General features: G+C 38.2%; 2 protein-coding genes across 8 annotated transcripts in view; one reads left to right on the top strand and one right to left on the bottom strand.

The window, feature by feature from the left end:
- Window positions 1–11,064, top strand: part of dpp6b (dipeptidyl-peptidase 6b) — a 139,547-nt gene extending 128,483 nt beyond the window's left edge. For all 3 annotated transcript variants that reach the window (XM_022677781.2, XM_022677780.2, XM_022677783.2), the window contains exons 19-26: window positions 124–193; window positions 2,591–2,785; window positions 3,693–3,747; window positions 5,455–5,572; window positions 7,472–7,530; window positions 7,652–7,724; window positions 7,808–7,881; window positions 8,724–11,064. In XM_022677781.2, the coding sequence (XP_022533502.2) occupies window positions 124–193; window positions 2,591–2,785; window positions 3,693–3,747; window positions 5,455–5,572; window positions 7,472–7,530; window positions 7,652–7,724; window positions 7,808–7,881; window positions 8,724–8,873 (794 nt within the window). In that variant the 3' untranslated portion in view covers window positions 8,874–11,064. The remainder of the gene's footprint in view (window positions 1–123; window positions 194–2,590; window positions 2,786–3,692; window positions 3,748–5,454; window positions 5,573–7,471; window positions 7,531–7,651; window positions 7,725–7,807; window positions 7,882–8,723) is intronic.
- The window catches only part of arhgap21b (Rho GTPase activating protein 21b), a 162,414-nt gene that overhangs the window by 89,920 nt on the left and 45,195 nt on the right, over window positions 1–27,299 (bottom strand). For 2 of the 5 annotated variants that reach the window (XM_007250616.4, XM_007250617.4), the window contains 10 exons: window positions 27,101–27,240; window positions 25,807–25,965; window positions 25,378–25,456; window positions 24,742–24,815; window positions 24,557–24,646; window positions 24,301–24,426; window positions 23,622–23,663; window positions 22,757–22,862; window positions 18,089–18,120; window positions 12,648–16,834 (listed from right to left, as the gene is read on the bottom strand). In XM_007250616.4, the coding sequence (XP_007250678.3) occupies window positions 15,290–16,834; window positions 18,089–18,120; window positions 22,757–22,862; window positions 23,622–23,663; window positions 24,301–24,426; window positions 24,557–24,646; window positions 24,742–24,815; window positions 25,378–25,456; window positions 25,807–25,965; window positions 27,101–27,240 (2,393 nt within the window). In that variant the 3' untranslated portion in view covers window positions 12,648–15,289. Of the gene's footprint in view, window positions 1–12,647; window positions 16,835–18,088; window positions 18,121–22,756; window positions 22,863–23,621; window positions 23,664–24,300; window positions 24,427–24,556; window positions 24,647–24,741; window positions 24,816–25,377; window positions 25,457–25,806; window positions 25,966–27,100; window positions 27,241–27,299 lie in introns of those variants that run through there. The other 3 variants (XM_022677784.2, XM_022677786.2, XR_007440252.1) reach the window with 2 other exon arrangements.

The following is a 27,299-nucleotide window of genomic DNA, read 5'->3' as shown; positions in this document are numbered from 1 at the left end:
CCAACCCCCCAGCAACCCCCCTACAGCCCCCAAGACCCCTTGGTCTGATCAATACAGTTTATTATTTTATCCTGATCAATCACTCACTCATATCCTCACTGTGCTTTATTTTTATCCCCACAGCTCTCTCCATCCAGATCCTGAAGCCGGCAGGGTTTAAAGAAGCGGCCCACTACCCACTACTGCTGCTGGTGTAAGCTCCTCCCACTCCTCACCCAGCACAAGTATTACAATCAACAGGCGTCCCATTACTTTTGTCCATATAGTGTATATCCACTAAATCAGTCTACAGTCGGTAAATCTATCCATTCATAATAGGCAGATTAATCAGTCATTTATACCGCCCCCCTGTTGATGTCCAATCATCTATCAGAGGCACACTGCTCAGCCTATTCAGCTCAACCCACCCCTAAACCCATACATCACCCAGAGAGAGTTTAGAGTTTGTAGAGTTTTATTACCCTTCACAAAACTGTCTTTAAATTCCATCGTTCTGATTACATAAAAGAAAATAACTATTATTTTATTCAGTGAGGTCACATGACCACCTGATCACCTGACCACCTGATCACCTGACCCGTCAGACAGACAGATTAAGATATATATGGGTGAAAAGAGAGATAATTACTCACATGAGCGAGTGGACAGACAGACACAGATAGATACATACATTTTTACAAACACAGACAGACAGATAGATGAGGTCACCAGGTCAGACAAACAGACAGACAGACAGATAGATAGATAGTTGACAGATTAAAATATATATGAGTTGAAAGAGAGAAATATACAGACAGACAGATCAATCTTCATACAGACGGACGGATGGACAAGTAGATAGATAATATATATGGGTGAAAAGAGAGAAATATACAGACAGACAGATCTTCAGATTAATCAGTCATTTATACCGCCCCCCCCCCCCGGTGATGTCCAATCATCTATCAGAGGCTCACTGCTCAGCCAATTGAGCTCAACCCGCCCCTAAACCCATACATCACCCAGAGAGAGTTTAGAGTTTTTAGAGTTTAATTACCCTTCACAAAAATGTCTTTAAATTCCACTGTTCTGATTACATCAAAAAAATTAACTATTATTTTATTCAGATATATAGTAAATAGATGCATGCTTTTTATACTATGATAGCTCTCCTAAAATTTGATTTAAGCAATCGCAATACATCACTTTACTCTCAGTATCACAGTATATAATTGAATCGTAACTCCTGTATATCGTGATCCGTATCGATTTACCAACTTCTATCCAGTACAGTCAGTGCAGGATGGAGAACATGCTCTGCTTCAGTGATGTTACTCCAAATAAAACCCATTTGGAGGTTTGTAATTTGGTCCAGACAGGATCTCAGGGCTGTCAGGGGCACCGAGACACACTTGTCATCCCTGTACACACTGCGTCCCGGAGCAGGAAAACACTGAGATCCTCTAATGAGCTTTCTGTTTGTTTGCTGCTCAGTCTCAGCGCCGTGTTTGTGCTAATTAGAGCAGAGGAGTGGAAGAACCCAGCTGTTCCTCTCCTCTCAGGAGCCTCTGCTGTTTCTGTGTGACAGAGAGACACAGAAAACACGCGCAGCTACACACTGATCCCAGACCAGCACTGCAACTATCAGCAATCAGGGGACAGTGGTTGAGCAGGGGCTAAAGCTTGCTAAGATGATTAGTTACAGTTGGTTACGGTTCTGCAGAAAAACATTATGATATTGCAATAAAACACAAGCAAACATGCAGCGTGAAAAAAACAGCTTTAATCTTATTACTATATCTGATGTAATTTTATCTTCCTTCCTCCTCACTGCTCTCAGTATTTTATTCACAGTATTATGAGAATATTGAATCATGTGACAAACTAACGGGTGGCTCTGTGCATCATTACCGTCCTACTTCATAATACTGTGGTGTGAAAAAGCGTTTGGCTCCTTTATGGTTTCTTATTTTTTGCATGTTTGTCACTTTTAAATGTTTCAGATCATCAAACAATATAAATATTTAAATATTAGTTATTAACGGCTCTCACTTTGGTTCACTAAAGTCCCAAAACCTTAGAAACTGATAGAATTACTTAATTACTTTCTTTCTCATTGGTTCCTGAATTACTTTAGATGTTGGCATGATGTCTAGATTTTGAGTATCTTTTGTTCTTCTTCGCTTTATCAGGCAGGTTCTTTTTTATTTGATTTCTTGATTGAGTGAGAAATCAAATTGAGGTGAGAGAAATTGAACTCAGGTGTGATAACCCACAGTTATGTTTTAACTTTTTCATTATTTTTCTCCCTTAATTTTACAAAAACTGCTTTTTGTATTTACTTGTGTTGTCTTTGACTAATATGTAAATTAGTTTGATGATCTGAAACATTTAAGAAAGAAAAACATGCAAAAAAAAGGAGCCAAACACTTTTTCAGGTGGTCGGAGCTGCATTTAAGCCACGTGTTATAATAAGTGATAAGTGCATCTGTTTCTTAAATCAAATCACATTTATTTGTATCTCTTGTAGCTCTTGTTGTCACAAAGCAGCTTTAAAGAAATGTGATTAAATGTGTGTGTGTTTGTGTGTGTGTTTGTGTATGTGGAGTAGGGATGGGACCCCTGGTGGTCAGGTGGTGACGGAGCAGTTTCAGGTGGACTGGGCCACAGTGCTGGTGAGCTCCTACAGCATCATCGTTATTCGCTTCGACGGCCGGGGGAGTGGCTTCCAGGGGACCAACCTGCTGCACCGAGTGAAGAGGAAACTCGGACAGATGGAGGAGATCGACCAGTTGGAGGCTTTAAGGTTAGAACAATTTACAATATTATATAAGACAGATTGGTACTTTTGGCAGTGTGCCAAGTCCTGCTGGAAAATGAAATCTGCATCTTCATAAAAGTTGTCAGTAGCAGAGGGAAGCTGTAAGATGTGAAGTGCTGTAAGATTTTGTGGGAAAACAAAACTGCACTGACTTTAGACTTGATAATAAAACACAGTGGATCAACACCAGCAGATGACAGACATGGCTCTTTATCCAAACCATCACTGATCATCAGTAAATTTTACATTTCATTTAAAGTAAATCAAGGGATCAGAGTCTGGAGGAAGAGTGGAGAGACACACAGTCCAAACTGCTCGAGGTCTAGTGTGAAGTTTCCACCAATCAGTGATGGTTTGGAGAGTCATGTCTGTCATCTGCTGGTGTTGATCCACTGTGTTTTATTATCAAGTATAAAGTCAGTGCAGTTTTGTTTTCCCACAAAATCTTACAGCACTTCATATCTTACAGCTTCCCTCTGCTACTGACAACAACTTTTATAGAGATGCGGATTTCATTTTCCAGCAGGACTTGGAACACTGCCCACACTGCCAAAAGTACCAGTTGGTCTAATATAATATTAAAATTTTCTGAGACACTGATTTGTGGGTTTAACAATAAAATAGATCACTCTGTGTTTAATACATCTATATAATATATGAATTTCACATTTTGAACTAAATTACTGAAATAAAATAACTTTTTATTAATTTTCCATTTTTTGAGATGCATTAGTACATGTGTGGATTATATGTCTAGCTACATGTGTTCGTGTGAAATGGTTTGTAGGTATTTGGAGGTTTTATTTATTTCGGTTATTGGTGGTTTCTTGTCTAAAACGTTTGAGAACCTCTGGGTTAAATAAAATCCCACCCGTCTGCTTTTCTCCTGCAGAATCATTTCACAGGAGTCGTACGTGGACAAGAGCAGGATCGGAGTGTTCGGAAGGGTGAGTTCACTGTCCTTAACCAACCTCTCACTCTTTATCACTCTCATCTCCTGATCTTTCACTACCCCAGGGATCATCTGCAGCACAGCTGCTCCTCACACTCACACAGGGAGAGAGAGAAAGAGAGACAGAGAGAGAAAAAGAATGAGAGAGAGAGAGAGATGTTCTTGTTCCCTGTGGAGGTTTAAACTGTAATAATCAGCAGAAATCGGCCTCTAGTGGAGAATACAGATAAATTACAGCTTCTATCTTTCTTTCTGTACACACATTTGTGACTCTAGGCCCGCCCCTTCTCACTAATCCCATTTCCCATAAAAGTATTCTGTCCGCTCCTCCACCGGACTAAAGCAGTGTTATACTGAATCACCGGAGCACTTTACCTTAACTTATTTTTGCAAAATAAAACAGCTCATATATTCACGTATTTATTTATGCTTGAGACACAACTAGACATTTTAGAATGAATAACAGCTCCGCTGTTCTGAGAGCTGCTGGAGACGATCGTCTGGAGAGGAGGAACTGTCCTCCTGTTAAACTGGGATCTGCTCTGGTCCAGAAATGCCTCCAGATGAATTATTAAACCAGGCCTGGACTTACAGCCTCTTAAAGATCAGAGAACTTCAGCCGAAGTAGGCCAGAGCTGGAGCTGGGTCTAAAATAAACCTGCAGGGAAGGAGGACGCTGGTTATTTGGGTTCTGACAGGTGTTCCAGTATAACCACCGCCTTAACTGTGCCGCCTTCCAGCTCATTAACCCCTTAAAGGAGAACTCCGGTGTAAAATGGACTTTTGTTGTAGTAAATCGTAATAAAAAGTACTAACCTTTGTTGAATAGCTCACCTTTGCTCTCCCTCCACTTTCTGAGATACTCTTTACAACAGCCGTATCGGGGCATATTTCACCATAATAAATCGCTTTTTACACCGTTATCCAGCTCAAAGTAGCTCCACACCTCTTTACTAGAATCCAGAGAACCCTGACATTTAAAATGAGGCATTAATAACTTAAGAAGTGCAGAAGAAGAAGCTTATTAAAAAACACTGTTTACATCCCATAACGCTTCAGCTCCGAGCTCCGCCATCACTGTACTGATAATTATTAAAAATGTTGTAAAAAATTGACATAACTAGACAACCGTAACAAAATGAGACTTTTGGAGGACATCAAATATTTTTATTCATTATATATATATGCAGATTAAAAAAAAATAATGTTTCCTATCAAATATGGAAACTTTTTAATATAAATGTTTTATGCTTGACTAGATATTCTTAAGATCTAGGCGTGTAAAATCAGGCAGAAAATTGGCAAAAACTATGATATGGACACGCCCACACTGTAAAAACTGAGGGTTTTCCTTACTTTTTGATAAAGAGGGAATGTTTTAAAGAGGATAGCGGGTTTAGTAATATAATTAGAAGTCTTATGTCTTCTTTATAACTGGTTCTGTTGCACCAACAAATGCTAAAAAAAATGGGATGAGTAGTTTGGGAGCAGCACTGGGTGATGTATGGGTTTAAGGGCGGAGCAGGAGGAAGAGCTGATGTGTCTGCATAACAACGTACACAGAAACATCATTCTCACCTAGAACAGCACAGTGTTTATAATAATTTTAAGCAGAACTGGTATGTTTTATTAGCTATTAATAAAATATATATATGGTTTTATTTTGCCCTGTTTGATCTGTATGTTGTTTGTTGTGCTGCAGGTATATGGAGGATACGTGGCGAGTCTTCTCCTGGGATCTGAAGATTCTCCATTTAAATACAACGTTAAGTTTAAATGTGGAGCGGTCGTCTCGCCCATCACCGACTTCAGCTTATACGGTACACATCCCTCCTCAGACCACGCCCACTAAAATCTGACTCTCTGTATTAAAATCAAATACAACGTTTTTACAGTTTCAGTTCCAGTGGAGTGTGTAAACAGAGAATAGAAAAATTATATAAGATAAATCTTAGCAAAAGATTCAAATACCGTATTTTTCGGACTATAAGGCGCACTTAAAAACTTTTAATTTTCACAAAAATTGACAGTGCGTCTTATAATACGGTGCGCCTTTTGTATGGATTTTACTCGTCAGGTTGTAAGGAGCAGTAAACACACACTCCGTGCAGCGTTATAGAGAGTTTCAGTGCTATACAGAGTCCAGAGCCGTGCAGCTCCGAGGCTGGAGCAGCAATAGCATTAGCTAGATGCTAACCGCTAAGCTAGCTAGCTTATTCACTGAGATCAGTATTATCTAAATTTTACTCGTCAGGTTGTAAGGAGCAGTAAACACACACTCCGTGCAGCGTTATACAGAGTTTCAGTGCTATACAGAGTCCAGAGCCGTGCAGCTCCGAGGCTGGAGCAGCAAATAGCATTAGCTAGCTTATTCACTGTTCAGAGATCAGTATTATCTAAATTTTACCCGTCAGGTGTAAGGAGCAGTAAACACACACTCCGTGCAGAGCCGTGCAGCTCCGTGGCTGGAGCAGCAATAGCATTAGCTAGATGCTAACCGCTTAGCTAGCTAGCTTTTTCACTGTTCAGAGATCAGTATTTTCTAAATTTAGCACTTTTAATACTGCTGGAGCAGTATTATTAGAGTTAGATGCTAATCGCTAAGCGTTCACCGTTCAGAGGTGAGTTATCGGCCTGTAAGTCTGTGCTGCTTTGCCTGGCTAGCATTAGCTAGATGCTAAGCGCTAACTCTCTCAGAGGTGAGTTTTATCAGCCTGTAATCTGCTTGTTTACAGTGTTAAAACAAGCTACGGGGGACGAATCGCTAGCTAATATCTCACTGTCTTACCAGAACACGCAGGATTACTCAGTGTAATGCTGTCGTTTAAGTTTGGGTTAACTTTACTAGTTTAGGTGACTAGCTAGCGTGCTAGCGGATAGCTATGCTAACGCTGGTGCAGCAAGCCTTAGTGGACATCTGGAAATCTAAGCTTACTGTAAATAAACTGAAGCACGTTACTCACCCAAATAAACAGTTTTCAGGAGAGGAATCTGTGTACATTAATATCCAGCACTCGTTTGACTTTGAAAGAGCTAGATTTATATATACTGAGACGCTCCACCGGCAAGCGACCACCCCCGGTGGGGGAAGGGAAACATGGCGCCACCCCTGTTCACTTTGATATAGGCACCCTTTCTAGTGTCACTTAACGCGCCTTATAATGCGATGCGCCCTATGTATGGAAAAATAGCAGAAAATAGGCGTTCTTTGATAGTGCGTCTTATAATACGGTGCGCCTTATAGTCCGAAAAATACGGTAATTTCAAGGCAATAAATTATATTATTTTACTCATTTCCCTGATAATAATTGTTGTCGTTTAAGATGTTAATGCTCTTATTCAACCTTACTTAGAGTTCTCACCTTATTTCAAGTGATTGGAATCAAAATAAGCACAAAAAGTCACCAGTCACATTTTCTGATTCTTGTGTAAACATTAAAGCCAGAAAATAAGGGACTTTTGCCTGATTTAAGTCTTATTTCACTCATTTTGAGGCTTTGTGATTTTAGCTCATTTTAATAAATCTTACTATAGAAAAAATTGTTTACGTCATTTGTAGCAGATTTTCATGCTTGTTATAAGCATATAATAGTGCATCTCAAGACTCACAGCCAGTAAAATCCCAAAAATCAGTTTCTTAGAAAACTAGATCTTAGATGGTGTGTTATATATCAATATATCAAAGTAATGTATTTCTGCTGATACTTTTTGTTCTGCAGCTTCAGCATTCTCAGAGCGCTATTTAGGATCACCCCGAGCCAATCAGAGAGTGTATGAGGTAATTTATATTCATCTTCTTCTTCTGTACAGATCTATAGAAACACACACAATACAATAAATACGTTTCCTCTTAAGCTGCACTAATGTGTCTTTTATTCCTCTCTTTGTTTTTCCGACAGGTTTCAAATTTAGCGCAGCGCTCAGGACGCCTAGACGATAAGAAGTTCCTGATTATTCACCCTACAGCTGACGGTGATAAACTAAAATATATAAATTAATTTGTACACAAACATCCTAAAAATAAACTGCTGATCTCTATCTTTATCTTCCCACAGAAAAAGTCCATTTCCAGCACACAGCCAAATACATCACCCATCTAATAAACGAGAAGGCTAATTACACGTTACAGGTGAGAGAGCTGTTCTTACACTCACCTTTCCTTCATTATAGAAAACTATACAGTGCTGTGAAAAAGAATGTTCCTTATTTTTTGCATGTTTGTCAATCTTAAATGGTTTCAGATCATCAAACTAATTTAAATACCATTCACAGTTTTTAAATGAAGATTTTTATTATAAAGAGAAAAAAAAAAAACAATCTAACAAGCCTAAATGGGCCTAAAAAATAAGGAGATCTAAAGGAGAATATCTGGCCATCTGTTCGGATTTCTTATTTTAGTTCTTATCTTAGTTCTTCATTTCCTTTTTATTTCTTTCATTTTTTTATATTTTTTAATAGTTTTGTATTCTTGCTTTTTAGCTTATTTTGATTAGGCTTTTTAATGTTTTTATTCTTAAATGTTTTTAAATGTAATTATTTTTATCATAAATGTTATTTTAGCGGTTTCATTGTAGCTGTTTTTTATGGTATTTATATTATCTTCTTATGATCTTAATTTTCTATCCATTAAACCAGGTTTTATTTTATCATTAGTTTTATTCTTATTTATATCTATTTTTATCTTTTATTCAATGTTTTTTTTATGTATTTAATGTATTAAATAATGTTATTATTTTCTTTGTCATGTCAGTCCCTGTTTTTGTAAATGCTCGGCTACAATTAAAATGAACTTCTCTGTACTTTTGAGTCAAAATAAAGGTTAATTGATTGATTTATTGATTAATAAACGAATGTGGAATCACTATTTGGTACACTCGTTTCTATTTGTGTTATTACTGCTTATTAATGCTTTATAATCTAATTAATAACCATTAATAAAGTCCTTTATAAACTATTCTTCTTCTTCTCCAGATCTACCCGGACGAGGGACACTTCCTGCACTCAGAAGAATCCCGGCAGCACCTCAGCCAATCACTGGTCAACTTCTTCGAGGTGTGTTTCAGACCGCCGGAGATCGTGAGCGAAGAGGAGCTGGAGCAGGACCACGAGGACGACGGTTAAACACGCCCCTGACCACGCCCACAACGACTGTCCCTCAGAGCCCAGTGCAGGCCAGCTTACAGCCCAATATGCAAACTGTCCACCTCGTCCCCCCCCGTCCCCCGTCCCTCCTCCAGAGCTCCCGCATCATCAGGAGAATCACCGGTATCATCGTCGTCAGTATCGTCCGTCTGCGTCTCAGACGATTATCCTGAACATCGGCACAGACCTGAGCCAATCAGCTCGTCTCTACAGAGGAGAACGAGACACTGAGCGAGATAAAGAGCTGAACCGCTGTTTCTTCATCATCTTCATCATCATCATCATCATCATCATCGGTCCTCCAACCAAACACCCAGACGAGCGTCCTCGTGTGAACTGAGAGGAAATAATAGCACAAAACAGATATACAGCTCTGGAAAAAAAACACCAAACTGAACTGCTTGAATTTTTGCACCAGGAGTAAAGCAGCATAAAGTTATCCAAAAGCAGTGTGTAAGACTGGTGGAGGAGAACATTCCGAGATGCATAAAAAACAAAACTGTGATTAAAATTGGTTTCTGAATATTCATTTTTATAATCCCCAAACTTTTCTCTACAATCTCCCTCCTCTATATAAACAGTTCTGGATAAATAAAATAAAATAAAAAAACACTTAAAAATAATGAGTTTCTTCGATTTTACCAAATTGAAAACCTCTAGTAAAGTTATCCAAAAGCAGTGTGTAAGACTGGTGGAGGAGAACATGATGCCAAGATGCATGAAAACAAACTGTGAATAAAAACCAACCAGCGTTATTCCACCAAATATTGATTTCTGAACTCTTAAAACTTGAATATGAATATTAACTTGTTTTCTTTGCATTATTTGATGTCTGAGCTTTTTTATTTTCTGCAAATAAAGGACCTAAATTATTATTATTTTTTATTTGTAATTTGGGAGAAATGTTGTCTGTAGTTTGTAGAATAAAACAACAATGTTCATTTTAATCAAACGTAAACCTATAAATAGCAAAATCAGAGAAACTGATTCAGAAACTGAAGTGCTCTCTATATATATATATATTTTTTTTTTTCCAGAGCTGTATATTCATCTATAAATATAAATCTGTAGATATATAGATATATCTCAAGGGCAACAGTGAAGAACTGGACTGGATGGATCAGCTCTCATTATCTCTCATCAGTAGCGCCCCCTGGTGACTCTCTTCAGTGTGTTGCTTTATAAAGAACTGAGCTCATAACTGGTCCTTTTGTTGGGAGATATAAAAAAAAGAATAATGTTCATATCGTTTCTTCATTTTTTGTCGTCTTCTTATCTAATAACGTGGAACTTCTCGTTGGGTCCGGTATCTGTTACAGTACAGTAGCTTTAAATTGATATTTAGTAATAAAAACGGCCCGTAAGCAGCTTTTCCTGGATTTATTATTATTATTATTATTATTAATATTATCAGGGCCTTAACATAGAGTAATTCTGTTTATTCGTGAAATGGGTCGGCTTAGAAATAAATGGCTGTGGTTTTAAAACATAGTTTTAATACATTAGTTCATACAGCTGAAGAAACTGAGGTCATTATTTTAGTCACTGTGCCTTACTGGAGTAAAGCTGTACAAGATGGGCTGTGCGTTAAGTGTTTAAAAATAAAAAATACAAATAAAAAAATAGTTAAAACAAATAGAACAGGAATTTTTACATTGTGAAAAAGCTGAATATAAAGAGAAGCTGCCAGTGCGTCACATCCACGGTCGTTTCGGCTGCGGAAAACTGTAGAAGGTGAATTTTAAAATCTAGCTTCCATCATCAGGTACAGCTTCTTTCCTTTATTTCATATCTAAAGGCTGTGATCACGTCCAAAACGTCCTCGAGGCACATTTTGACATTTTGTACAGATGATCTTGTTTCTGTTTTCTGATTGTTTTTTTTTTTTGTTTGTTTGTTTTTTTGGCATGCTAGCAAAAAAGTTCAGCAGCTTTTTATTTTAAAAATGTTTAATTTTATCTCTTTTTTTGTTCTGTTTCTGTTATTAAATATCTATTTAAGTGTTGTATCTTCTGACAGCTTGAATGTCCTCCTGTGGTTCCACTTTAATGTACCGTCGTGAGCGAATCTCTCTCTTGTCTGTCTCGTCTGCAGATGTATAAATATGTAAATTACAGCTGTTCGGGTCCCTCCTGTGTGCAACTTGTACATAAAGCATTTTGAAAGCTTTGCTTTGGTTCAGATTTGTGTGTTTTTAGTAGAAGAGCAGCACTTTTTTATATGGAACTGAATAAAAGAACAGAATTCTAAAAGAGGAGAAAACAAGTAGTGCTCTTATACCATCTAGTGGTGAAAAGCAGTCAGATCAACAGATTTAATATAAATAATTGAGCTTTTTTTAAAACTATCAGGATTTGAACATAAAATCTGTACTTGAATCTTGACGTTTTACATTTTACATGTAGTAATTGTTACAAAATATAAAATTACTTGGACTATATATATATATTTAATTATTTATGACAATAAAAAAAACTATATATATGCAGGTGTTTTTCTAAAAGATTCAAAGCCATTTTCATCTTTTAAAGAAGACCCAAACCTGAAATTGATCAAATACATTTATCAAGCAACTTATTAAACAAATGGATACATTATGAACCAAACAGAATTGGAAAAAAATAATGGTTCACATAGTAACTAATATTCACATTAGAAATCAAATAACCAGGATGCCCAGAAGACTCATTCCTGTTACTTTTTTATGTTTTGAGTAACAGGAATGAGATTTTAAGCATAGAATTAGCAAAAACATTAAAAAAGAGCTAAATGGTGGCTATGCTAATAGCATGAGCCTCCTGAGACCCTGCGTCCTCGTATGGGGACATTATTCATTATTTCTTCTGTCCTGCACTAATGATGCTTAATTTTTTTTGTGTTAGAAAATGTTGAATCACTGGTCTCATATTTACACGTACCATGTAAAAATCTTTACCTAATTTTATGTTTAAAACTAATTTATTTACTTAATGTAGAAAGCTAACTTTTTGATTTTGGACTTGGATTGAGTCCTTCTGATCCCAAATGGCAAATAAACTATTGTCCCCATATGACCCAAAACTCACCAACAAATCCATCTTTGATTGGCTGAAGAAAAAAACAAAGAAAAAGTGAAGACTTGACCTGAATCCTATTGAGATGTTGTGGCTGATCTTAAAAAGATGGTTCATGCTGCTGGAAAACATTTTAATATAGTGCAATTACAAAAAAATCTGTACAGAAAAGTGAAACAAAGTTCCTCCATAGTGCTGAAAAAGACTCATCGCTACTTACGAAAAAAAAAAAAAAAAAAACAATTTATTGGAGCTAAGGGTGCAACAACCAGTTAATAGCAGCTATTAGGGTTTAGGGGGCCAAAAATAAAATGAATTATTTAGGCCACATGGAGAAAATATTTGAAGAACATTGTTTTTAAGGAATTGCATTTTAAAAACATTTTCTGTAAGATTTTTTTCTAGGAAAAGTTCATGAATTTGTCCATTGGATGGCAATAAAGTGATCACAGGACAAACTCAGATGTTTAAATTACATGCAAAAGATAAAAAAGAAGTAGAATATTCAATCTAAAAATTAATTTAAAATTAAAACTCAATTAATTTAATTTAAAATTAATTGAAAAGGCATGGAATAGTGTTTTTTCCTGATTTTAGACCTTTTAAGTATAAAAATCAGTATACTGCATCAAAAAGCAAAACACAGACAGAACCGATCGGATTATGTTTGCTGTTAAAGAAAGTAAATTCCAGACTCCGGTTCTCAGTCAGACATAAAGCATTTTATTTTCCAGTGTTTTGAATGTCCCTCCACATTCAGAGTGGACACAGCATGATACAAACAGTCAAGGAAGCATTTTCTCCCCAAAACGCAGGGACCAGCGCCCCCTAGAGATGATGATTAGCATGGTCCAGTTCTCTCCCCAAACCCCGCCCACCCACCGGCCAACCAACCAATCAACCAACCAATCGCTTCCCTCTCTATCTACACTCCTGTATCGTACAATACTTACAGAAAAAGAAACTAACTCAGAAGAAGATGAGGGAACGGAGATGCTAAAACATGGAATAGATATGTACACTTAAGTTATTATTTTACAGGAATATTTAAAATTCAAGTCTGGTTAAAATACCAACTTCAAAAATGAAAATGAAACCGTAAAAAAAACGTGTTAAGACCAAAGTGGAATGCCGAAGGAAAGGAAGCTTCTCGTGAGATGTGTAGGTTTGTGTGTTTTGTCCTCGAGCTGAGATTAAAATCTTCTTAATCACAGAACTTCTTATAGAGTTCGACAGAAAGTTATGGCGCACTCATAAACCTGCGCCCGAACTGTTCCACATGAGAACCTTCTTTTATCTAAATACATGGAACTGAATAATTCAATCCTCTACAATCTCCCTCCTCTATAAATACAGCTCTGGATAAAAAAAAAAAAAACAAGAGAGCATTTAAAAATGACGATTTCTTTAATTTTATCAAATTGTAAACCTCTGGAATATAATCAAGAGGAAGATGGATGATCACAAACCATCAAACCACCAAACTGAACTGCTTGAATTTTTACACCAGGAGTAAAGCAGCATAAAGTTATCCAAAAGCAGTGTGTAAGACTGGTGGAGGAGAACATGATGCCAAGATGCATGAAAAAAACTGATTAAAAACTAGCCAGGGTTATTCCACCAAATATTGATTTTTTGCATTATTTTGAGATTTTGTCTTTTCAGCCATTTCTCATTTTCTGCAAATACATGCTCTAAATCTAAATAAGAATATTTTTATTTGTAATTTGGGAGAAATGTTGTCTGTATTTTAAAGAATAAAAGAACAATGTTCATTTTACTCAAGTGCTCTCTTTATTTTATCCAGAGCTTTTTTTATGTTTGTTTGTTTTATGTTGAAACTGATTTTAAAATTGATCCATTTTTGCAGTCATGAGCTTCGGCAAAGCGTCTGGCTTCTGCCATGCACTCTCACTGGTTTTAAAAATGAAAAAATGAACACAATCCCACGATACGGCACAGGAAGCAGTCCGAAATCAGGCCCAGAGAAAAAAAAAAGAAGTAAAAACAAGCAGGAGGGTGGAAACCGTTTCAAGTACAAGAGAGGATTGAGGAGCTCTATGTACAGTTAAAATAAAAGACGCGAAAGCACACTGCTTCTTCTTCTTCTTTTCTTTTCTTTTATAAGTCTTACAGCAAGCAGATAAAATACATTCTTCATTTTGGTTGCAGAAGGACCAATCAATTTTTCATATTTTCATTCATTCATTCATTTGATAATTCGTTCACAATTGAGAAGACCTCCTTTTCTACACTTGCAACAAAAAGTATTTCTAGCAATACTTAAAAAAAGACACTAAAAAACCTCTCGTCTCGTCTCATCGACATCCGATTCAATCCTACTACGACCCTATGACCTACTTCCGAGAACATTCGCCGCCATTCTGGCTCGAAATTATGCTCTTTTTTTATTTACGCATTTAATGCGTTCCCACCGCGACTCTCACCACGGCTCTCGCGCCCCGAATCCAGTGCAACTGTAGCCCTGCAGTCTTCCAGCAATACTGGGGGTTCACCCGGTCTGAAGCGAGAGAGGATTCTCTTCACTAAGAGACCTTCGGTCAATGAGTAAAAATTTATAAAAAAGGGAGGGAAGAACAGGGAACAAACAGAAGAGGAGGGAAAACGGGAGCGGGAACTTCACTTCGCCTGTCTGTCGGAGAAGTGCGTCAGTACCGTCGTTTCTGTTCTATTTTATGTAGTTTCTGTTCGTTTGTTTGTTTTCCAGACATATATATCCTCTTGAGACCTTGCGTCCTCATAAGGGGACATAACATTTCAGCTTTTCTGCACCATGATACTGCACTTCTTAAACCCTTGACCTTTGACCGTATATGAAAGCACTACCCGTACCATCTAGTGTCCAATGACATTAAACTCATTAAAACAGGAATCCCAGTCAAACGTTTCTACTGCCAGGCCTGACAGAAACATGGGCCAGATAAAAATCTCATCCCATTTTATGTTTGAAAATAGTTTATTAACTTACTGTAAGAAGCTAAAATTTTGTTTTTAGGTCATTAGGTCCTATTAATGACAAATTTAAGAGAAATTAAAAGTCAAAGTCTGGGTCTCAGGAGGATATATATATATATATATCACTCTCATTAAAATTCTTCCGATCATACAGACATCTCTTTTAGCATTTTAGCCGTCTAGCAGACGCCGCTCGAGTACCTCAAACAAACAAAACCTGTCAGGCATATTTAATTTTTTATGTTTTATCATCATGAAGGCTTTTTGATCTGCTCTTCCACAGATGTGCATATGCATATATATATATATATATATAAAACACGTTTCCACGAACATTCACCCTCGCAGACTGCCGTCGTCACTTTGTCACAAGTACTGATAGAAACGGGACCGGACCACTTGGGTGCCGGAGAGTTTGTGGGGGTGGGCGTCAAGGTTTTTGCTTTGAGACGACGTCGCCGCGTCTCCGTTGAGCATCTGCAGCGCACTGGAGGAGGAGCGCGAGGGTCCAGCAGCACAGATCAAGTCCAGGGTGTCCAGGCTCACCTCTGGGTTGCTGGCGCGATGGCGCTCTCGCACGATCCAGTCCGTGATGGAAAAGTCCTGGGAGCTGCACTTAGGCTTTAAGCGATCCATCGCCGAGAGTTCGGCGCCCTCGCTACCCTGCCAGCCACCGATGACCGAAAGTTCCACAAAGTCTCTTTGGCCGCCCATCGTGTGCCGCCGCCGGATGTTGGTCTTTCTTTTGCTGCGAGTCTCAGGCGACCTGGTGCGTTGAGATCCCACCCCAAACATGTCGTCCGCGGATGACCGCAGCCGGCACTTGAGTCTGTCTGTGATCCTGAGTCGCCAAACGGGTTCTAACCGCTCTCTTTCAGACTCGCTGCGAGACAGAACCGGGCTGCCGCTTGATTTGCTTGATTTGACCGGCTCCAGCATCCTCGACAGCCTGACGGACTCAATCTCGCTGCGGCCACCGCCACCTCCGTCAGTCGAAGACTCGCTGTCTGTTTTCTGCCGGCTCCCTCGTTTGCGCGAGAGGGTATCGCACGCTATGATGCGATGAGACGCGATGAGGCTCGGTGGCTCTTGCATAGGTGTCGCTCTGCCTTCTGCAAGGTAGATCTCTTCTCCGGGAATGCAATCTCTGCCGGTCGCGAATACGGAAAGGTCGCTCTCGCTGTCTGTCTCCATGTGCCTTCCCTCGCTAATCAGTTCGCTCCTCTCGTCGTCGGCGTCGTCGTCCCCTCGGCTCTCGGCCACCGAGCGAACCTCCGGGCTCAAGGCACTGGACTCTACTCCAGTTAGAAAAGTCATGGAGGAAGTGGTGGAGTAATCCGAGGTGATGGAGCAAACCTCCGCCGCTCCAGTGTTCTCCGCCCAGTTGCCCGGGATCCTTCCCCTCCTCATCCTGGGTCCTGAGGCCTGGGAACTGGTGCTGTTCAGCGTTCCCAGGTCTGAGATGCACCCTTCGTCGTAGTTGGACGGGGGATCAGATAGAGAGTTCTGGCGTGCCATCTGCGTGCGGTAGCTCAGACCGGGGAATTCGCTCGTTTTCTGGATGGACTGCGGGTGGTTCTGCAGGGGTATAAGCACTGAAGGAAGCTGCTGGTTGCTGGAAACTGCTACAGTGCTGTTCTGTCCTTCGCCGTGGTCCTCAGCATCCTCAGCACTTTCAAGTGGGTCACCGACACCGACCTCGCTCTCAGCCTCCTCGGTTTGGTCGTCGGTGGGCCAGTTCGGGTCACTCTCCTCCTGGAGCTCCTTATTGGAGAACACAGCGTCTAGGTCGTCGTCGGAGCTGCTCAGCTGAGTTTTGTCCTTGGGTTTTTTGCGCTTGCGACTGGCAAAGATGGAGGAGCGCAGCAGCTCTTTGCTATACTGGTCCTTACCAGACCCCCAGGAGCCCTGCTGGAGAACCAGAAAAAAAAGACGTAAGCAAAAACAGCCAATCATCTGACCAATTTCTTTGTTAAATATGGAAGTGCAGATTAAAAGATACAGAGATTATCATAGGGCATTACTGGGATCAGTTTTTTACCAATTTTACCAATATACCCCTTGCATTTGTATCAAATGAACTAATACATCTTTATGATTACTAATCACACTAACTCAGACAGGGTCTTAAAGAAAGGAATTTGCACAAAAAGTGCAAACTGTAATAATTATAATTAAATAAGGACATCTCAAATGACAGAACTGCAAGCTTTATCATGAGTTAGGAAGGTGCTCAAACCAAAAACACACTCAAACAGCTTTCTATAACACCTTTAAGGGAAGTCAATGTAAAGTAAGTTTATTTCAGTTCATTTTGGAGAACTACTAATAGTCCATTCACCAAAAAACAAAAAAAATATTGTAAAAGGGACAGTGTGTGCTTAAATTATGTAGTAAACTAACAATCGACAAAAAGAGGATTTTTTTTTATTATTGGACAGCGTCCATACGGACATGACCCTTCATTTTTGCTGATCTAGATATTGATCGTTTTGTTAACCTGGCATGAATGAGTACTTTTTATACCTTAATTCCAGTGTTTAAGAATATTCTTAGTAGTATTCTTAAAAGTAATGTGTAACTGTAGTATTATATTACTGTATCATATCAGTGGATTAAAATGGTCGGTTTGTGGCTCATGCTAATGCTGCTGCACCTAGCCTTAGTGCTGGAGAAATTTCACTGAAAACTCACCCTTAGACAAAATATTGGAAATCTAAGCTTAATAAGTGCTTTACTTACCCAAATAAACAGTTTTCGGGGGAAAAAAATATGTGTAGATTAACATTCAGCGCTCGTTTGACTTTGAAAATGTTTTTTTTGTTTAAAAAATACAGTTTTGTTTTAGCTTCCTTATTAGAAAATAATCATGGCGACACCTTTGCTCACTTCGATTTTGGCATCCTTAATAGTGTCGCTTAATATGACTTATAATCTTGTGTGCCTTATACATAGAAAAATACGAAAATTTTGGTCTGACCAAACCGTTTACACTTGATATTTTAGTCTGGACAAGTCTATATTTTAGTCTGAAAGTCAAAAATCACCCTAAAACTGACATTAATATTAATTATTGCAACGATTTCTAGAACAATATGTTGTCTAAAACAACTATTTTATCGTGACAACTCATCGTAACATAAGCCTTTATTAACAGATACTCACCTTTGATTTGGCAGAGTCACTGGTGGCTGAATCTGGCAATTGTAAGAAAAACAAAGAGCAGAGAAGAGGTATCAGTAACTGGCTTAATACGAGTGAAAACAGAGGGTCAGAAGCGCAAAGAGATACACGACAAACCTACGACAAGAACAGCAGAACAGCACAAACAGATGAAGAGATAAGAGAGAGATGTGGGCGGTGCGGTAAAGCCATCACACAGAGAGATACGGAGAGATGGAGGAGGCTCGGAGAGGGAGGAGAGGAGGATGAACCCGGCAGCTGCACCAAGACAGGAAGCAGCTCATGCATACATTCTCACAGACAGCATGTCAAAAGGACATTCAGATATCTCTCTCTCACACACACACACACACACACACACACAGACGTTTAAAAAGGCATTCTTTCCCAACTCAAGAGAGACACCACCAAGGCAAAGATAAACATCTTCACAGCTACAGAGTGAAGTACAAAGCGGGTGGGAGCTGCACTCAGAAACTGCTGGTGTTTTATTATCACTATTAGTGCTGCAGTGTTTTAATGTGTTCTCTAATGTAACGTGTGTTTTAATGTATGTATAAATGTATAAGCTTATGAGGGTTTATTACAGAACAGAACCTGCACAGTGACTGAACTAAAGGATTTAAAATACAACCAACCACAGTCAACAAGTGCTGCAACACTTAGACTCTTAGATTCCTGCTGGAAAAGGAAATTTGCATCTCCAGCATGAAGTGCTGTAAGATTTTCCAGGACTTGATAATAAAACACAGTGGATCAACACCAGCAGATGACATGTCTCTCAAATAAACCATCACTAATCATCAGTAAATTTTATATTTCATTTAAAGTAAATCAAGGGAGTCATGTCATCTGCTGATGTTGATTCACTGTGTTATATAAAGATGTTTAAAGTCAGTGCAGTTTTGTTTTCCCACAAAATCTTACAGCACTTCATGCTTCCCTCTGCTGACTTAACTTTTATGGAGATGCGATTTCATTTTCCAGCAGGACTTGTTTTGCACACACTGCCAAAAGTACCAGTTTTTCTTATATAATATAAAAAAATTCTGAGAGACTTATTTTGGGTTTTCATTGGTTTATAAGCCATAATCAACAATAAAATAAATAAATGATTAAAATAGAAAGATAGATCATGCTGTGTGCAATACATCGATATAATATATAAGTTTCACATTTTAAACTAAATTCAAAATGAAAAAACAATGAGACCACTTCAGTTTCTGAATCAGTTTCTCTGATTTCGCTATTTTTAGGTTTATATTTATAGTTTTATATTTCAAATAAAAATATTGTCATTTAAAGCATTTATTTGCAGAAAATCAGAGATAGCTAAATTAACAAAAAAGATGTAGAGCTTTCAGACCTTAAATAATGCAAAGAAAACAAGTTCATTTTCATAAAGTTTTAAGAGTTTAGAAATCAATATTTGGTGGAATAATCCTGGTTGGTTTTTAATCACAGTTTTTTTTTATGCATCTTGGCATCATGTTCTCCTCCACCAGTCTTACACACTGCTTTTGGATAACTTTATGCTGCTTTACTCCTGATGCAAAAATCCAAGCAGTTCAGTTTGGTGGTTTGATGGTTTGTGATCATCCATCTTCCTCTTGATTATATTCCAGAGGTTTTCAATTTGATAAAATCAAAGAAACTCATCATTTTTAAGTGCTCTCTTATTTTTTTCCAGAGCTGTATTTTGAGAGTTGCTTCTTCTGATTAACTGAATAAGAAACAACCATTTAAAGCTAACAGCTAAACGTTGCAGCACTGGTGTGAGTGAGCCTTATCTGTACTTTAGTTTTTTGGTTTTCAGTCTGACTGAGGCAGTGCAGGATGGATTGAAGCACTTAGAGATTAATGGGAGGGGTAAGAGAGAGAGAGACAATAACAGGGGCAGATATGACAGGAGGGCAGAAAGGGGCTAATAAGGCAAAGGCTAAAAGGAAGAGCAACTGCAGGGGAGGAACAGTGTCCTTTAGGTTGGGTTTCTCTTCAAAAAACCCATTAAAAAGCCCCTTTGCTCACTCTCCACCAGACTAGCTGTAGAATGTTTTATGTGCAGCAGAATATCTCTTGGGGTTTCTTTGTTTGCTATAGTGCTGGACGGTATGACCAGAAATATATATCACAGTATTTTCATTTTATGTTATTTGTATTTTTTTGCATGACTGGGCTTTAATATAGTATTTTTGTGACTTACTGTACTGTTAGGAGTACATAAAATATAAAACCCTAAGGCTTTTAAATTAAACAATAGACCCTTAAAAGAGGTAAGCCAACAAATTTAACACGACTTCATTTACAAAAGTAATTTTTTTAATACATATTTCAAACCAACAAAAGTTGAAGCCATTAGAGGCATTACAGTATTAAAATCAGCCACAATTCCCGTCTTTCTCCAGTTAACAAATAAATTCAGTTGTGTGCATTAAAAATATCCTGCAAGCTACAGTATTTATATATTTAAACATGGCTATTGTAACTGCTCTTGTAACTTAAGTACGTTTTTTTGCACCTTGTATCCTCGAGTTTTAGGGAGTTTAATCACTTGCTGAATAAATGATTCTGTATTCGGTACCATTTTTGGGCTCGTCTGGGGAATAAAGTGGTGTTTTCAGGTGGGATGGAGCGAGGGACGAGCTACCATTACTCCAGTGCATTACCTTTCTATGCTAACTGGCTTATGTGCTAACCCAGCATGCTTCTTTGGCAGTGCTGTTCCACACAGCACTCTGCAGCGCCTCTAGTGGTGTGGCGGTATGGGAAAAATGCATACCAATTCTAATTTCCCCTACGGTATAATAAATGAACCGGTAAATGGGCTCTTCATTATCAATGATCAATTATGTGCTCATCACCTTTTCACATTGATAGATTAGTACCTGTTTCTACATTATCCATATTTATCAATCATGTGCCCTTCATATTTTTACATTCATAAATTAGTACATTTTACATTAGCTATACATAGCTCCACATTATCTCTCTTTACTGTTGTTTCGTTCTGTTATTTTTACTCTTGCCACTGTGTCGCCACAATAATTGCCATCTCTGTGGTGCTGCTTTTTCCTCTGTAAAGCTGCTTTGTAGACACCTTTTGTTGTAAAAAGCACTAAAAAAAAATAAAACTGAATTGAATTGAATACCGCCCAGCACTAGTTCGCATGTTTGTGTGCTTGTTTGTGTGCTTGTTTGTTGTTTGTTGTTTTTTTTGTGTGCTAAAGCCAGCTCAGCCCCCCACCACACTCTTTTCTTTCTTTCTTTTTTGTGTTTGTTTGTTTCAGACACCATGACAGTGATGCCACATGAGCGGAGGAAAACCTGGAGACCATACCATGCTAGAACTCCTTGCGGTCAGCTTCAGAGACAACGAGAGACAGCAAAGAGGCTTTTCAGACACGTGACACCATCACCGCTCTGTATCCTCTCTGTTAATAATAGTCTTATAAGATATGAAAAACGTGCAACACCACGATGACAAAAAATATCGACTTCTCTGACATTCACTCGGGGGGGTTTAATTTCTTTTGGTTTTGTGTTCTTTTGCTTTTTTCCCGTCGGGTTCGGGCTCAATTTACAAGAACCGAGGGTTTCTGCAGACTAGGCAGCTACACTGGGGACAACACTCCTCCTTCTTCCTACAGTCCCAGCTGTCCATCACAGACATTACAGAGTCCATCAGTGACATCACCGAGTGATAGACGCCGCCCACTTGGCCTGTGTCAAGATTGGGTAATGTGTGAGCAGGGCTGGACGGGGACAAGGGAGAAAGAAGACACTAGAGACAAGACGGGTCAGACGGGTGAGCCACATTTGCTTGTTCATTTCAATTGCGTTCATTTTTCTCTTTTTCTTTCTTAAATCTTTTGGGAAAGAACATGCCGGGTTAGTTGCAAGAAAGGGGAGGGAGAGGGGAAGAGGAAGAAGGAAAAAGAACTGAACGAAAAGGAGGAGTGGAGTCATAACGGAGGCTAAAGCATTAGGGGGAGGAGGAAGGATGGTATGAGCAAAGGGGAAATAATACAAACCAAACTAAACCAAACCAAAGCAAACGTAAAGAGGAGAGGTCTGGAGAAATAACGTCATTTCATCAGAAGACAAACGACTAAGCATGATATAACCATGATTATATATAATAAAACTTAAAAATTAAATGAGAGGTTAAAAAAATAAATAAGATAAATTAGATAAATAGGAGAAGAGAATTCAGAAGCTTCACATACAGGAACTGGAACTATTTTATCCAATTTCTTTTTCTTTTCTTTAAAGACAGCTTTAATAAAAACTTAAGCAATGCATAAAATTGCTAAAATAGTTCACTTTCACATATGCAGACATTCTCATAAGCTTGCTACATAAGCCTACTCAACCCTAAACACACACGCACACACACACACACACACACAATCAGTGTAAAGCAGTGACAGTGTGTAGCTGCCAATCTACTCCAGTAAATATATAAATATATATATTTGTATATATTTAAAAAAACACAAAAATCAGACAAACAGAGAAACATCTGTGCAATTAGACAAGTTTCTTTTCTCTCTGTCAGATCTTCCTTCATCTCAGAACATCTACGCTTTTTTCTTCTCCTTGTCCTGAAACATGCTGCCACTCTCTGGAAGAACTGTAACGCCGCGTTACCTGACACATCCCCTGGGGACTGCCCCGTGCGCCCAATGTTCATTAGCAGGTGGTCGATGTTGGGAACGGGCTGCGACTGCACCGTGCTCTCCTGCTCTACAGGGGCCTAAAGAAATGTAGAAAAATAAAGATGATTATGATGAAAGACAAAATGATGAAAGGAGAAATTAAGACATTTCATATTCAGAAAGCTAAAGCGCTGCCACTACAGATACATCTATTCAGTAGTCTAAAGTAGTAAAACCGCCCTTTTAGTGATTTTGCCCCGCCCATTTACACTAAAAGTATAAAAACATAGTTCCTTAGATAGGATAAAAAGTAGAAAAATATTTAAAACAGGCAGTAAACCCCCCTGAATTTAGCTGAATCTACTCTCAGCTCAAATTTGAAAATGCCAAAAAATAAATAAATTTGAGGGGTAGTTTGGGAGGGGCACTGGGTGATGTATGGGTTTAGAGGTGGGGCAAAAATGAGCACAGCTAAACCTAATAAAAGCGTTTTTAAAGGTTAGGAAAGGTTTATACATTTTTTTGTATTTGTATGTTTCACAACAAAAAAGGAACACATTTCAGCTATTAATGAAAAAATATGATTTAGGGTTTAGTGCCTTTATGCATCTACATATACAGACTGAGACACTACAATCAGTGCAAGGACGAGAACTGTGTAAATCGATTTACTTGTCCAAGACTCTGTAAACTGCAACTACAAAAACAAGATGATTCACTAAAGCAACATTAATAAGTGATAATAAGTGAGGGCAGGGAGGCGTGCTGGCTCTCACTTCTGAAGCCGTGACAGTAATGAGAGATAAAACACTTCACACAATGTCCTCTGAGGAGACGCCTTTCATATGAATACTCACTATGGGTTCCACATCTCCGTCTTCTTTAAAGAACCAGTCATACTGCAAGAGAAAGACAAAGGACAGCGTGATGAGTGTTTAGGAATGACAGGGCAGAGACAATTACAGTATAGAACAATGCTGTGCAAATGCTGTGTCTCAGGCTACGTCACTACATGATTTTTGCCTCAATTTTAGCCCTGATTCTCAATCTGGCTGATTATTTGCTAATACACAAGTCAAGTAGTTCCCTGCATCGTACAAATAAATCACTTTAATAAATGGAAAATTGTTTTAAACAAGCTTTATTTCCTATAAACTAATCAATTAAAAAGGTATATTTATAATTATAAATGTATGATTAAGCTTCAGAACAATGTCTAGTGAGCAGAATATAGACTAAAGCTTTCAAATTAAATTATATATTAACATATTAACATTTCAAAACCCACCAGAGACCCTAAAACAATCTCTCCTGCCTTTCTCTGTGCTGATCAGAGTCCCTGTAAACCAGCAGGGATTGATCATAAAGGACAGTAAAGCCCTCCTTAGATAAAGTGCCACTCTCATTTATCTCATTTGATTCCACAGAGCTGAATTTAGAAAAATGAAATCACCCAATATAGCCTCACTGCCAATCTCAGACACATGCACAACACTGAATAAATCACACACACAATTAATTGGCTATGGGACTTACTTGTTGAATTAATGTCTCCACAATTTTGTACTGGTCAGGCATATGTGTGACCATGTGGGTCATGTTATCTTCAGACGTTCTGACCAAGGTTGGTCCAAATACAATAGCCAGGTTACGAGGCTCCATCTGTGGAAAACAAACCCAAAAAAGAAAGATTAACTTCAGTCACTCTATTCTAATGTAGCTGAGATACAAAAGAAACATGATTCAGATCAAACTACAGCTCTTAAATGTGATAAATGTAATGTTATTATACCTTATTCTTCTCACAGTGCTCAGAAACAGTCTTAAGATGTCCAGAGAGGAACTTCAGGGTTTCGTAATGATGGTCAGGCAGCTCATGGATCTGCAGAGAAAAAAGATAAAACACTGGATAAATTATCTGATTATGTTTTAAAATATTATAATTTATTAAATCCACAGGAAACGTGTTCTGCTCACCAGTCGTTTCAGTACTTTTAACCGCTCCACTCCGTTTACTGTTCGATTGGCTTCTATGAAGTCAGAATACTTTTCTGTAAGCAGAACATAAATCACAAATTAAACCATAGCTGTTTTAATACAAGAGATAAAACACCAATAACAAAAGTTTGGTACCACTTTATAATAAGACTACCTTTATAAAGGGTTTATAAATGATTTACAATTAGTTATTAATTATTAATGGTTACTAATTAGGTTGAAAATGCCTTAAAAGTCATTAATAATCAGTTATAAAAAGGGCAACAATATAGATGGCTGTGGGTTCACTATTTGGCAAACAATAGGTCATTGTTGCCTTTTCTACATATGTGTTATAACTGATTATTAATGATTTTTATTTAGTTACACCCTAATTAGTAACCATTAATAAACTATTTGTAAACCATTTATAAACCCTTTATAAAGGTAGTCTTATTTTAAAGTGGTACCAAAAGTTTTAGGTAGTGGTACAATACTGTCTGCATCCTCTAGGAGGAGCCCTTACTCTTCTTTACTCTCTCAGGTATGAGGAAGTGATATTAGGAGGGTGAAACCAGCGGTAAATCAAAGCATATCAAAAATGCACAGTCAAATATTAAGGTTTCTGTTTCGTACCGTTAGTAAACAGCGGCTCTGGAAGTTTCCTGAAGAACGATTTGAGCAAGCTGCTGATGACGTTAAGATCTCGCCATTTCTGTTAAGAGGAAAAGAGAGAAAGAGAGAGATTATATTATATATAAGGTTTTAATTGACGGTTTGTTCAGTATAAAACTAAAACTGAGCATATATGATGCCAAGTCTACCATGTGACCATTATATACATCCATCGTTTTTGTGTTTATACCAGTATTAAATAGAGTTTTACAGGTAGACACACTCACTGATCACTGACTTTATTAATGTTTTTTTGGTTTTAGTGTTCTAATGTTCTATAGAGTTAATTACAGGTAGAAACATTCTCTTTGATCAATATGCAATACAATATGGTCACAGTTCAAATACAAATGAAAATCCAGATTTAAAAAAAATCTCTTCATCACTTACGTCATCTTCTATGTCGATGTCAGTCATGCCCTTTGTGTCCAGTTCCTCCTGCATGCTGGAGATGGCAGCATTGTTCCCTGGAACTCTATAGATCCCAGTGTACTCCAGCCCCCTCTCCTCCACTAACTTACAACACACCTCCACTATTAAAGGCACAAACTACACACACACAAAAAAAAACAGGACAGAAAAGGAGTTGTTAGAAACAACTATGCCTCTAAATTGGAAAGAAAAAATTACTGGAAGTTCAGACAATGATACATCATATACAGACATTGTGGATTGTGTAATAAAACAACCGATAAGTATTATTATTAGCGGTATTTTCACACCTGCATTTTTTATGGTACAAATCAGATAATTGGTTAGTTTAGTTTGAACATTTAGTTTGGTTTGTTTTCCACAGGTAAAAATCTAAACGCACCAAAATGCTCCCTCTCTCTCCGTCTCTCTCCTTTGCTCATCTCTTTTTCTGTCTCTCTTTCGCTCTCACTGTCTCGCTTTGTCTTTCACTTGCTCTGTCTTTTTCTCTCTCTCTTCCTCGCCTCTTTCTGTCTCTTTTTCGCTCTCTCTTTCGTCTCCCTTGCACTGTCTCTTTTTCTGTCTCTCTTTTGCTCTCGCTGTTTCGCTCTGTCTTTCGCTTGCTCAGTCTTTTTCCGTCTCTCTTTCTCTCTCGCTCTGTCTCTTTCACACAGTCTCTTTTTTTCCTTTGCTCTGTCTCACCCAGTCTCTCTCTCTCTCTCTCTCTCTCACATACTAAAATACAGTAAAAAAAAATATCTGGTCTGCCAGACATAAAAAACACACTATGCTATCATTACTTTCCTTCCCAAAAAGAGGGAACTACCAGCATAATAAAAACTAATCATGACATTTCATTTTCAAGTGGTTGACACCACTAAATAAAACAATTTAATTTTGCCAATCTAATGCTGATATTCCTTAAAAACAACTCGTAAACTGAACTGTATCCAGCAGTAAGCGTATGGGAAAAAGATGTCGTTTAAGCAGTTATGGAGCCTTTGACTGTGACAGTATGAGAGAATGAGATTACTCATGTCGGCTGTTAAATAAATAATATGCTTTGTGAGAATAATTAGTTTAAAAAAGGTATCAAACAAAATTTAAACTATCATATCTGTATCAAAACTTTAAAAACAATACCCAGTCCACCTTGTGAGAGAAGCTAAAACTGGCCAGAATGCTCATTCTATGCAAAGCGATGTGAATTATCAAAGTTTGAAAACCAAACCAAATAGTCCTGGTGTGAAAAACGTGCGACATGGTCTCTTACTCCGTTGTTCTGAGCTGGAGGACAGCTGTCTAGCCTCACTCCGAAAGTCACCCCTGCTGGGGGCTTCTTCTCCTGGGGCTTCTTCTTCAGCCCTGGTATCCTCTTCCATGCAGCTTTATCTCTGGGTGGACTGGAGTCATCTGAAAACAATTCATCACTTATATCAGCAAATATTTCAGTAATATCAGTAAAAAATATA

Source organism: Astyanax mexicanus, chromosome 8, assembly GCF_023375975.1.
Source record: "Astyanax mexicanus isolate ESR-SI-001 chromosome 8, AstMex3_surface, whole genome shotgun sequence".
Taxonomy (NCBI): Eukaryota; Metazoa; Chordata; class Actinopteri; order Characiformes; family Acestrorhamphidae; genus Astyanax; species Astyanax mexicanus.
Note: the sequence above shows the minus strand (reverse complement) of the source record. Positions and strands in the feature narration are given on the sequence as shown.